The sequence below is a fragment of the Acomys russatus genome, chromosome 9 (genome assembly GCF_903995435.1).
Source record: "Acomys russatus chromosome 9, mAcoRus1.1, whole genome shotgun sequence".
In the NCBI taxonomy this organism is placed as follows: Eukaryota; Metazoa; Chordata; class Mammalia; order Rodentia; family Muridae; genus Acomys; species Acomys russatus.
Window position 1 is genome coordinate 45,494,984 of NC_067145.1, and position 14,117 is coordinate 45,509,100.

Genomic DNA, 14,117 nt, shown 5'->3' on the forward strand with positions numbered 1-14,117 from the left:
ATATTTTATTGATTGCCTCATTTATGTAACTGTAAGACATTTTCCTACCATGTCCTGAGAGGCTGAAAAGATTCAATATTACTAAATTCCAAAAGCATAACAGCTATCTTTTTTAAATATATTAGCACTGCATAGAAATAAAGACTTAAGACAATAAAGCAGGCCTAGTAACCTACACTATAACCCCTGCACTTGGAAATCTGAGGAAGAAAGACGAGAAGCCACATAGGTTATTAAAGACCAGGCTGGGCTACATCTCACAAAAATCAAAATTAAATAAACAATTTTAACAGTGATGTGAATAAAGTTACATTTAAGGTTAATTAAGGTTTGGTTAATTTTCAAAGGGGTATAAGAATAACAGTGGAATTTTTACTTAAATATAATAGTGATTTTAACGCTTTGTTTTATCTATACTTAATTTTTTTTGTTCTAAAAGGGCTATGTGCACATACATTTACTTATAAATCTGCAGCTCCAAATCACTACTAGTATGAAATATGAAAGGCCAGCAGATTAGCGATCTATGACTTACAAAGTATAGCAAGAGTCTGGATTTAAGTTTAACAAATTCTTCAACAAAGATAAATGTCACTCTTTTCATATACTTCTAGAGGAAGAACGGAACAAGTGAACAAGCTATTTAATCCCCCACCCCCAATTTTAACATTTCTTTTTTTCAAGATATATCTTCATGGGGCTGGAGAGATGGCTCAGAGGTTAAGAGCACTGGCTGCTCTTCCAGAGGTCCTGAGTTCAATTCCCAGCAACCACATGGTGGCTCACAACCATCTGTAATGTGATCTGATGCCCTCTTCTGGCCTGCAGGCGGTACATGCAGGCAGAGCACTGTATATACAATAAATAATTTTTTGAAAAATTGACTAACAACAAAGATGTGTCTTCATATTTAAAACTACATAAAGCAGTTATGTAAGTGTATACATTCTAAAATTTAGCAGTGTTCCTATTTTCCATTAACAGGGTTGCCATAAAACTACATAATTTCAGTTAATATTGAATTTCAGTTTAGCACCGAACAGTATTTGGAAAAAACACTAAAATACTATTTGCTGCTTACATGAAACTCAGATACACACACATCCTGCTAACACAGCAGCCTGAGCACGTAGCATAGGGCAGCTGAGTAAAAGTCTACTTTTAATTTCAAGTTTTATAATAAATGCATAGGTTATAATGTATCACTGTTTAAGACCTAACTTAAAATTCCATAAAACATGCTCAGTTCTTATTTACCTAATAAAACATAAAATATTAAGGAAGTAAATAAAAGTAATTTATAGAAAGAAATTTCCTATTCTTGCAAGAAAAGCTACTTCTGTTTTTCTCCCTAATCTTAATCTCTAGTCTACAGCCATTTAAACGTTAAAATTATAGTTAAAACACATAAATCACTATATAGAGAGAGATCAAAAGTTCCAGAAGCATTTAAAGACATACCAGTATTTTTAGCAAAAATCCTATACTATCAACTAATTACATAATCTAGATTAATCATTAGTTATAAGTAAAAACTAAATTCTTTTACAAAGCAGTAACTAAAACATTGTTAATACCTTGTGGAAAGGGGCTAGATGCTGGCACAGTTGTTCCTGGATTTCTTCCACCACCAGGCTTCCTTCCCCTCTGACCTGAGCTGTGAGCTGAAGATTTCTTCCCTTTGCCCTCTGACCCTCTAGCCTCTGAAACATCTTTTCCACTAGAGGTATGTGCAGAGACTTCCTGGAAATTTGCATTTGTGAATCGTGCTGCAGTATCTTCCAAGCGCTTCAACGATCCAGATATAGAGTTGTTGCTAGTGCTTGTATAAGTCTAACATTTAGGTTCAAACAAACAAAAACAAAACCAAACAAACAAACAAACCAAAAAAAAAAAAAAAAAAAAAAAAAAAAAAAGAAGAGAAAAGAAAAGAAAAAAAGGAAAAGAAAAAAAGCTAATTATATTTGGCTAAAGTAAACAGCACTGAACTTACAAATGTGATTACTTCCATTATAAACATGTCGGCAATTCTACCAAAGAAAATCAAGCAAAAACCATAAAAGCTATAACATTGACTTTAAATCCCCCTCCCCTCCTTTTTTTCCCCTGTTGTTTTACCATCTTCAGGATCAACCCCAGGGGCTTTCATGTCTGGGCAAGCACACTATGCCACTGGTTTCTTACACACCCTACCCCATCACTACTTTCAAACAAAGTGTCTATAATTCATATGATGATAAAGGCTAGACTACAGGAAGTAACAGTTGACTTTAGTAATATACTTTAAATAATGCATACAAATACCAAAGGTATTAATTTCTCAAACATTATTTTCACCAGGAACATACTATTTTTTAAATGGAGATTTCCTTCAATAAGCCGATGGATTTGGGTCTAAAATTATGGAACACTTCATGAATCTGTATGTCATCCTTGCGCAGGGGCCATGTTAACCTTCTCTGTATAGTTCCAATTTTAGTCTATGTGCTACGGAAGCAAGCACAAGAACATGATGTTTCTTAGCCATGAAATTATAAGCTTTACTGTTCAAAACAGAAGCCAACAATTCATGAGAACAAAAGTGCACTGTCAGTTCAGTAGACGACAGCACTCACTAGACCAAATGGCCTCCCTAGGATGCAGAGTACTTCAAGAGCCCCAGCAAAGCTCTCACTCAAAAAAGAAGTTTCAACCTTTGGAACACAAATCTCTCTCGGAAAATTGAAGGAAAGTTTTATGGTGTACTATGACTGTAAAAACAATTAAGAATGCCTAAACTTTCTGGGTTTAGTAATCGTCTTAAATACAAGATGGGGTGGGATAAGTGAGTGTGGATGTGTATTAAGCCAGATGGTTGCTAATTAACATGATTCATACCATCCCTTGGGAGCAAGAATTCACTGACTACCTTGAACATAACAATTTGGAATAACTCAAATATAAATGCATCTAATACCAAATTTATTGTGAAAATGAAAAACTGAAGATGGACAAATATTACTTTCTGACATGTGACACTTAGTAGGACAATAAATTTGAAATTGAAAAATAATAAAAATCAATTTTCAAAATGATAGGTGATTTTTTTTTCTTTTTTGCAAATTCAATGTTCAAAAGAAGGACAAGAAAAAGTGTCTTATAAACGCCTGTAATCCCAACACTCAGAGAGGCAAAAGCAGGTGGATCTCTATGAGTTCGAGGCTAGCCTGGTCTACAAATCAAATCCCAAACAGCCAAGGCTACACAGAGAAACCCTGTCTCAAAAAAAGGCTAAAAAGACCAAAAGAAAAAAGAAAAACATCAAATCTTTACTGCTACCACCTTGAAAATGTATCATCTCTTTGCCAATAAAACATTTCAACAATAAGTCCAGTATTATTTCATAAAAATGAAATAAAACCGGGCATAGTGGCACACGCCTTTAATCCCAGCACTCAGGAGGCAGAGGCAGGTGGACTGCCTGTGAGTTCAAGGCCAGCCTGGTCTACAAAGCAAGTACAGAACAGCCAAGGATGCACAGAGAAACCCTGTCTCAAAAAACCTAAAAAAAAGAAAAAAGAAAGAAAGAAAGAATGAATGAATGAATCAGTATTCTAGCCAACTATAATCGACAAAGAAGGTCAAACAAGAAAGGCTTCATAGTCTGGTAAACAAACCCTTTTAACAAACCAATCACATTAAGCTGATGCAACTTCATGCCTTACTTTGGAAACATGAACCTTTTCCATGCTGGGCAGTTAATTTGAAAACTACCCCCACCTCATTTTCAGATACTTCCCCATGCAACCCCCCCCCCACACACACACACACTTAAAAGTCGATCCTGAGGTTCATCACATCTGATCCTTGTGAAGTTTAAAAGTAATCTAAGAAAATACAGTGGTGAACCCCACACAGAGTCCATCAAGGCAGGCAGATCTGGACCCAGGGGGCCTGCACAAATTGTTGTACCAACCAAGGACAATGTAGGCAATCAACCTAGCACCCTCTGTTCAGATCTAGCCAATGGGCAGCTCATTCTCCTCAGCTGTGGGTTGTGGGGACTGCTCTGACATGATCACTTCCCCTTGGCGTGCCCTCAGCGGCACACAGAAGAAGGGGAAGCAAGCTATCCAGATGAGACCTGACAGGCTGTGGTAATATGGAGGAGGAGGAGGGTCCCTTCTGTCAGAGGTCTGGGGGACGGGAATAGGGCAAAAGAGGGAAGGAAGGTGAGGAGATAACAACCAGATGTAATCTGAGTAAATTATAAAAATAAATAAATAATTGTTGAGATTGGCGGTGGGGAAATACAATGGTGTTCTTCACCCATGTGCTTTATTCAAGCATCAAATAAAGAATGAAGAGAAAAACTGGAATACTCTAAATGGAAATAATAGTATTCACTTCCACAAGACAATTTAAAATCAAGGGTTAGTCAATTTTCCCACTTATTTAACAGATTGTCTTTTTTTCCTCTAAAGTCTTAAGTCTTTCCACAAAAGGGAACGAGGGTAGGATGAATTGAAAGCAGTGAGTAAATGATTAAAATTTGGGGACAAAAAAAAAAAAAAAAAAAAAAAACACTGAATTCAGTAATTGAATATTTTCATTTTTTTCTATACCTAAATTTTCCAGAAATATAAGATTGAAAGGGGGGGGGTGCGTTATTTAGGTGGTGACCTTACTTTTAAAATTTTATGCATTATAAATTGCCCTTACCCACAAGACGACACAGGTTTCATTCAAAGAGATCTTGACCTAAACTCCATATTTTAAAGGTATCTCAAAAGTGTTTATTCAATATAGTACTACTGAGGCAATATGCATCTGTAGAATTCTCATGTGAAGAGTCAAAGTAAAGGGAACAAGGGTTGGGGGGGAGGAGCATGCAGAGCTAAGGAACTGAGCCTGACAATTCCTCTCACAGTAGTAGAGAGCCTCCCTCTGAGAATGATCTTAGGATATAAAAATACTTGCTTTTCATGCACTTTCAAATACAAAATGAATGGTACTTGTTTGATGCTTGCTAGAGTTTGGGTTTGAAGTGTCTCCCAAGGGCCCATGTGCTGAGGCGGCCTGTGCTGGACCTGTTCAAGATGGTGGAACCCACAGGACATAGGCAGGGCAGTGGAAGTAAATTTGGGCAGCAGGGACACACGGGGATGCTCTGACCAAAGCTCTTTTTCACCTGGAAATGAAAGGACAACCTCTACCACATGTAGGCCAAAAGTAATGAGACCAAGGAACTATAGACCAAAGCCTTTGAATCTATGATCTAAAATATAACCTCTCTTCCTTATGATGGTCCTCTTGGGGGGGAACAACTGGCTAGCATGTACTGACTGAAGGCAATACACTTTTTTTTTGTTTTTTAAGGGTATATGTGTGTATCACCTCCATGTATGTATGTGTTACACCAAGTGTATGTTTGCTGCCTGCCAAATTGAAAAGAAGGGGTCAGATACCCCTGGAATTCTAGCTATGTGTGGCTGTGAGACACAGTGGAGGATTGAACCCAGGAACTCTATAAGAGCAACAAGTACTCTTACCCACTGAACTGTGTCTCCGGCACAACCCATCCCCATGACCTTTTTTAAAATTTGTCATTTATTTTTATTCTTATGTATATGCATATTTTGTCTGTGTTTCATAAACATGCAGAGACTGCAGATCAAAGAAGAGGATGTGTCAGATCCTCTGGAACTGTAGTAACCGATGGCTGCTAGCCATCATACAGATAATAGGATCAAAATCGGGGTCCTCTGCAAGAGCTGCAGTGCTCTTAACTACTGAGCCATCTCCTTAGCCCCATACTAGCCTTTTTATACTTTCTATCAGAAATAAAACTGCTGATTTGGCTGTGATAAGAATCCCTTAATTAATGCATACAAACATTGATCTATTGTCACTTACAGGCATATTAACGAGTGACTGAGGATGCCTGGCAGCAGTGGTACATGCCCTTAATCTTACCACTCCAGAGGAAGAGGCAGACAGACCAGGTTAGACTACAGAGTAAGTTCCAGGACAGCCAGGAATACACAGAGAAACCCTGTCTCCAAAAAAAAAAAAAAAAAAAAAGGGGGGGGGGGGCACGGAGAGAGGAGAGGGAAGAGGAGGAGGAGGAAGGAAGAGGAGGAGAAGAGAACTATGTTTGTGTTTCACAGCCAGCTATAGTCACTGGGCTGCTGATAAAATGCAAGGTTAATATACATAAGTGGCTGTAACTGGGTATAAAACTATTCCCTATTTCAAACAAAAAACTTACCCTGATAATGAAGGAGTGCCTCTGTAGTAAGAGAATAAACACTATGATGATGCCGCATTGTTCAGCAAGGCTCTGTCATTTATACTGGTGCAGAGGCAACGAGCAACAGTCACGGGCTATGTGCCTTCAAACATGTGTAAAACTAGATCATGGTCAAGCGCCTCAGAAGAGCCACATATTCTCCCTAAATAACCTGGAGAGCCCATTATAGAAACCATGCTGATTCAGAAACAAGAGTGATGAGTTAAGCTCTGGAAGCCCAGGGCAAGGACAGACCTACTCCCAAAGTTTCCTTTGTCCCTGTGAGTTGAATGCCAGCCTGGTCTACATTGTGAGTTCCTGGACAGCCAGGACTATGTATAGAAAGACCATGTCTCACAACAATCTCCCCCAAAGTTTTTCTATGACCCCCACATTCTGCATGCAATAGAATACACACACTCAACTCAGTCCTCTCCTCTCTCTCTCTAAGTGAAAAAATAGCATAAAAGGAACAAGTAGAAATCGTTGCATATGTTATATAACTATTTCTGGCAATATACATTTAAATGCTTAACATGCTTATAACATAATAAGCATAAATAAACATTTAAATATATTTATTTATTTATATGGCCTTTACCAGCGTATCTGTGTACTTCTGTGGTAGCATGTGTGCTACTCTGTATGTATGCCTATATGCCCACCTGTGTTCAGCCTAGAGTCTCCCACTACCTTGAGCTCACCGCTAGCTAGCTTTACTCCATCAATGAGCTCCAGGTTCAGTGGTATATCCTGTCTCAAAACCAGGAGCAGAGTAACAAAGTAAGATATCTGATCTACCTCTGCCCTTCACATTCACACGCGTGTGCGCCCACTCACACTACACACACCCTCAACAGCTGTTTATATCTGTCCTTGAACAATAACTGAGTGAACACAGTCAAAAAACAAATAATATGAAGGATATATACAAAATAATACAAAAGTGTTAATAAATTTAAAGGAAGTGACATAATGATAGTCACTTAGAAACAAATAGCCAACATATTTCAAAACTAAGTAATACACTTCTAATTCCTCCACAGATTAAAGGAGAAATCAAAAGAAAAAATAAGGTACTTCCTTAAAAATAACAGAAAAAAGAAACGTAACATCAAAGTTAAAAGAGAACTTAGCCAGTCGGTGGTGGCAGGAGGATCTCTGTAGAGAGTTCAAGGCCAACCTGGTCTACAAACCAATTCCAGGATAACCAAGGCTACACAGAGAAAGCCTGTCTCAAAAAACCAAAGCAAAGTAATACTTGGAGGTAAACCTGTAGCAGTGAATGTCTATTATAGAATTCCTAGTTTGTAGTCCAACATTAAGGAGCTGTAAATCTTTTAATTTTGTCTTAAAATATGTGTTTCTGTTATCAGAAAAGTGGAGTCACAAACAACAAAGCAGAGAAGCAAGCTAGACAAAGAAACACAACCTACCTCAACAGAAACCTATACCAGGGTCAAACAACCTAAACTACAACTAGGGAACTGTTAGAAGGCAACAATTCTAGAAGGTGTAGATAAGGCAAAGGGAGAAGCTCCAGAAGAGGACCCTCACCATTTGAGAATTTTACCCCTAGAGAGTCTAGCAGGTCCTCATAAGGAATCTAGGAGAAAGGTTCCCCCAGTATTTCAGAGAAAGAAACCCCTTGCGAGTAGTTAGAACATTTCTGTTCTGGTTGTTTGTCCCTTTGTTTGCTTAATGTCACTGATTTATTGGAGGAGGGGTGCGCTACAGTGCATGCTCATGTATGCAGGTCGAAAGAAAATTCTGTTAGAGCTACTTCTTTCCTTCACCATGTGGAGCCTGGAAATCAACTCACATTGTCAAGCTTGGCCCCCAGCCTAGTCCAGTCCAAAGCATTCTGGTATTCACAGGTCCTACCTTAGGAGAAGCCACCTAACCACAGCCTAATGTGCTGGACTTTTATCATGTTGGTGTGAGGAAGATATATCCTCTATCAGTACACCCATGTTACCTCTTAAGAGGAGAGATGGTTAAAACTGAGAAACATTTATGAAACTTACAATTCAGGAGCACAGAAACACTTATGGGCTAAGACTTAATTATTCAAATATAGAAAGCTTTCTCTGCCCATACCTCACACCAGTATATTACTGAAGGCCTGTGTATTTACCTTCATTTCTTTCACTGGGACACAGTATCTACTTTAGCAAAAGTAAGAACCACTAATACATAGAACAAAACTTTGAAAAATTAAAACATCATTAAAAACAAAGTCGTATACAATAAGAATATCAAATTAATGGATAAATAATTTAAAAGTATGTATATGTATTTCATGTACTTTAATAAGAGGTGTTGTAACTCATATCTGTAATCTCAGCATCCTGGAGGCTGATGAAAAAGATAGAGTTGGAGACCACCTAGAACCACATAGCAGATCCTGTCTCAACACTGCCTCCCTTCTCACCAAAAAAGGAAAGAGGAGGGAGGGAGGGAGGGAGGGAAGAAGGAACGTATCAGAAAGACAGAATACACACATAAAAGGGTAAAAGATGGAGAGACAAAAAAACAAATAATAACAATTATGGTCCCTACTGACTTAACTATAAAGTGCCTTAACCACAGAGTCTAGTCGCAGAAAGATTGTCAGGGTAGAGCAAAATTCAAAGACCAGTCACATGTGGCCTACAAAGAACCTGCTTTCGAAGGTTGATCTCAATTGTCACCTTGAGATCTAGAATCACCTGGGCATTTCAAGGGAGATTCTCTTAATTGCGGTAGGAAGACTTCATTACTGTAGGAAGCAACATTCCTTGGGCTGTATAAAAGGGGAGAAAGAGCCTAGCACAGATATTCATTTCGCTCTGCTTCCTTACTGCAGATGCAATATGACAAGTGTCTGCCCCAAGCTATCACTATGATTTCTGTGTTAGCATAGACTGTATGCTGGAATTATGAGCCAATAAACTTTTCTTGAGTTGTCTTTGTCAATGTATTTATCACAACAGAAAAGTAACTATAGAGATTAAGACAGACACACACACAGTTTGAGGAAATGGATAAAGATATGTCAATACTAATCCTAAATAAAGCATTAGTTAGTATTAAGAATGAAAAGAACAGACTTCAGAGAAAAAAAGTAAGGGATAGGGCATTACATAATAATAAAGCAATCGATACTTCAGTATGTGACCAACGATACAACATCTACTGTTACAGCTGAGAACATTGGTCAGAAGAATATAGTTCCGGTGTGTTGATGAGGGCCATCCTTGCGCTATTTAGTGGTCCTGAGTTCTATAGCAAAGCAAGCTAGGCAAGCCAGGATGACCAAGCTAATAAAGATCACCGCTCCATGACCTCTGCATCAGTTCCTGCCTAAAGATTCCTGCCCTGCGTGAGTTCCTTTCCTAATTTCCTTTAAATAAGCCAAATAAGCCCTCACTCCTCTCCAACTTACCTTTTGGTCATGGTGTTTCATAAGAACAATAGAAACACTAAGGCAGGCAATGGTGACACACACCTTTAATCCCAGCACTCGGAAGGCAGAGGCAGTTGGACTGCTGTGAGTTTGAGGCCAACCTGGTCTGCAAAGTGAGTCTAGGCCAGCCAAGGCTACACAGAGAAACCCTGTCTCAAAAAACTTGGAGGAGGAGGAGGAGGAGCTGGAGGAGGAGGAGAAGGAAAGAAAGAAGGAAGGAAAGAAAGAAAGAAAGAAAGAAAGAAAGAAAGAAAGAAAGAAAGGCTAACTAAGACATCCAGCAAACAGAAAATCAGCTAGGAATGAACATGAGTGGACTGACAACCACCATGAATCAACTAGACATAATTGATATTCATGGGCTGCTTGATTCAACAACATTTACCAACATGGCTTATGTTCTGGGTCATAAAACATACCTTAATCAAATAGAGACAATAGGAATTATATGGAAACTTTTTTTTTTCTCTCTCTCTTCTTCAAGACCAAGTCTCTCTGTGTAGCCCTGGCTGTCCTGGACTTGCTTTGTAGACCAGGTTGGCCTCAAACTCACAGAGGTCGGCCTGCTTCTGGTTCCCCGAGTGCTGGGCTTATAGGCATGCACCACCACCCAGCTGACACTAAGAATTATATAATACTTTCTTCTTACAAAAGCTCTAATCTAGAAATCAACAGAAAGCTAAAAAACAATTAACGAGGGGCTATTATCGTTTCTCTTTCTGTTGCTGTTGTAAAATATTCTGACAAAAACAAGGGGAAAAGATTTACTTCACAGTTCAAAGTCACACATCACATGCACTATCGGGAGGGGAGGCAGACATCACCTGCATTCACCCCGTCTCCTGCGCATTCAGTCTAAGGCCCCAAGCACATGGAACGATGCCATCCGCTCTCACTGCTGGACTTCCTCCCCCTCAAGCCAATGCAGTCAGATAATCCCCCACAGCTCCCTTTCCCAGGTGATTCTGTATTGTATCATGTTGAGTATTAACAACAACCATCACAGACACCCACAGTATAGTTGCCATGAGCATTAAAAGAAATAGTATATACAACTTTATAGCCTCAAACTCAATAACCTGGATGGAACTCAGCAATAAACACATGTACACACATCCATACACACGTACACACACAGAATCTGAAGTGGAAGTTTCTGGTTTCTTTGAAGATTCAGTTGTGTCACGTGAATGTGTTTTTTGTTTTAGTTCCAAGTGTGGGATATGGGAGTGTTTTTCTACAGCTGAAAAGACATATAAGAGGGCATGTGATGTTCTTCTGGAAGCTGTCTCATGCGAGGAGCATGGTTTATGCCAGATGCAAAGCATCCTTGTGTGTTCTCTGAGAAGAGATAAATAGAAGCCCACAGACAGTGAGAAAAAGCATTTGCATTGTTATGCTTTGCAACAATTCATATCCTTTCACTGGTCTTCGTGTTTTCTACACTTCCCAGAGAGAAATGCTGCCAAGAACTTCTCGCCCTACTCTGGCTGAGCCTTGCAGCTTCCCCTGGCTTCTGCCGACTCTGGCAATTTAGTAGTGTTGCTGTTTCTGCTGGATTATACTGCTACTACTGATTCGTGTTGCTGTTTGGTGTCTGCTATTTGACTGGACTGCTGGTATCCTGACAACCAAGAGTAGAATCACTCCAAGGAGCTATGTCTGAAACGGTCCACAATCCCCTTTCCCCACTAACCTCTTTTATCTCCTACCTCTGTTCTGTCCGTTGGAAGGGAGGTAGAAGCATCTAAGAACCCTAAATAAAGTAGGCTTTTGAAAAACCAAAGCCTACAACAATCTGTAAAATTCATGAAATAGGTAAGTTATATTTGCTAATTTTTTAAAACTACCTCATTAAGAATTTTCTAAAACAGAAATTAGGCCCAAATTCATTGGTAAATCATACCAATTTATCAAAAAATTATCAACTTATCAGAAATTACACCAATTCTCTACAATCTGTTCCAAAAGGCAAAATCTGAGGAAATATTCAATCTATTAGTCTAGTATAACCCTAACACAACAAATCTTGTTAACTACAGTCAATTTCTCATGAATACAGATGGGCAGATCTCATCAAAATATGAGCAAATCAGGGGTGCTAAAGAAATCACTCAACGGTTAAAAGCACTGGTTGCTCTTGCAAAGAACCTGATTTCAATTTCCAAAATGTACCTAGTGACTCACAACCTTCTCTAACTCCCATTTCAGGGGCTCTAATGCTCTCTTCTGTCCTCAAGTACGTAATATACAGACATGCATGCAGGCAAGACAATCACATACATAAAATAATAAGCCAGTGTGTCGGTGCGCCAGCACTCAGGAGGCAGGGGCAGGCAGGTCTCTGAGTTCAAGGGCAATTTGTTCTACAAATTGAGTTCCAAGACATTGAGTGCTACTACATAGGGAAACTCTATCTTGAAAAATTGGATGGATGGATGGATGGGTGTGTGGGTGGGTGGATGGATAGATGGGTAGATGGATGGATGGATGGATGGATGGATGGATGGATGGGTAGATGGATGGATGGGTGAATGGATGGATGGGTAGATGGGTAGATGGATGGATGGATGGGTGGATGGATGGATGGGTAGATGGATGGATGGGTGGGTGGGTGGGTGGGTGGATGGATGGATGGATGGGTAGATGGATGGATGGGTGGGTAGGTGGGTGGATGGATGGCTGGGTAGATGGATGGATGAGTAGATGGATGATGGATGGATAGATGGATAGATGGACAGATGGGTAGATATAAAAATATTAGCAAATCAAGTATTTTTGTTGTTTAAACAAATTCTAAATTTGAATATATTTTGATCATATTCTTCCACTGCATCAAGTCCTTCCCAATTCTCCCCCTCTCACTATCCACCCAGCTTTTCTCACATTCTTTCTCAAAAAACAAAAACCCAATACAACAACTCCCCCAAACCAAGTTAAAACAAACAAACAAACAGAATAATGACCAAACTGTAACCCAATAAAGCTCACAAGAAACTATGGAGTCCATTATATGTTGGTTGACTATTCATGAGGCCTGTCCTGAAGTGGTTGATATACCTAGTGTCACTACTGGAGAACAAGCTAAAACAAAAACTATCACTTTGGAGTTGGACAAGACAAACCATGAAAAGACAGACTAATTTATTTAAAAACCAACCTACATAATCGCTCACATTGAGGGGGAGGAGGAAGGAAGAAGGAAGTGGAGGAAGAGGGGATAGAAGGGGGAAGGGAAGGAAGAAGAGAGAGAGAGAGAGAGAGAGAAGACCTATGTCTCCTATTAATTATAAAAAGTAATGAAGGTTACTTTTTAAGAATGTCAGCCTCAATTTGTCACAAACTTAAAAAAGGAAATGAATTGATGCTTACAAGCATCTAGGAACTTTTTAGAAATACACTGACACCAACTAAATCTTCAAAGACCAAGAGCAATGGTGTTTTCTTCTTTTATCTTCCTTGGCAATATCTGTTCTACCATGAAAAGAAAACAATCTGCTTCAGAATGCACAGAAAGACTACAAAGCAATTAGAAACAGAAGGCACACAACTAAAGAAAAGTTAGAAAGATGTCAGATGTAGGAGAGATTAGACATGCTGTTATTGGCAATGAGATGAAGGAGTTGACCAGGAACAGAGCTGGGAGGGTGGGGTGGGGGTGGGGGGAGTTAAGGACACACAGCTGACACAGAAATGGGAGTCGCAATTCTACAACCATGAAGAACTTAGAAGACTCTTTGCAGTAGCCACACCACACCTGACCTTGGCCTTTACTTGTGATGAATGAACCAGCATCAGGCTTTCTAGCAAACAGACCAGGGACAAGATAAATTTTTGTTATTTTATTTTAAACTACTGATTTATGGTAAGACGTTCTGATAACCAACACTAAACTCGGCAATATATCCATAATTTCATATCTGCCCAAAACAAAGCCATTCCTCCTACTTACCTAAGGCATAACCTGCAAAAGTGAGGGTTCTTTCTTCTTCGCATGTGTCTAACTCATCTTTAAGAAAGTCACAAGGAGTTCATGTTTCAGTGTCTTCAGACTGTGACCACCTCTCACTATTTCAAGGTTTACTGCCTGCCTCCCTTGTTAAAATTCTTCTCCTGTCTCTCTTGTCTCTCCTTCCCCCTCCCAACTCTCTATGATAGACAAAGCAAACAAAACACCTTCTAAAAATAAATTTTAATTCAAGTTGAGCCGAATCGCTCACTGTTCACGCTACCTATGAGACAATGGCTTTACAGCAGCTTATCTAGCCCTTCATGATGCAGCCCTTACACTGGTCTTACCTCCAACTCCACTTCCTCATTCACTACTCTATCCCAACCAAATGGCCCCACCTCTGTTCTGATTTCATATTAATCATATAGTAATCTAAATAATACCTA

The 14,117-nt window shown here is 39.3% G+C and overlaps 1 protein-coding gene and 1 non-coding gene across 2 annotated transcripts in view; both read right to left on the minus strand.

Annotated features, from left to right (window-relative positions):
* Positions 1-14,117, minus strand: part of Mllt10 (MLLT10 histone lysine methyltransferase DOT1L cofactor) — a 149,795-nt gene that overhangs the window by 44,555 nt on the left and 91,123 nt on the right. The window contains exon 10 of the mRNA XM_051151275.1: positions 1,578-1,833. Within this exon, the coding sequence (XP_051007232.1) occupies positions 1,578-1,833 (256 nt within the window). The remainder of the gene's footprint in view (positions 1-1,577; positions 1,834-14,117) is intronic.
* Positions 2,397-2,503, minus strand: LOC127194071 (U6 spliceosomal RNA). Its single transcript, XR_007831212.1, has one exon. It is a non-coding gene; the product is annotated as a U6 spliceosomal RNA (small nuclear RNA).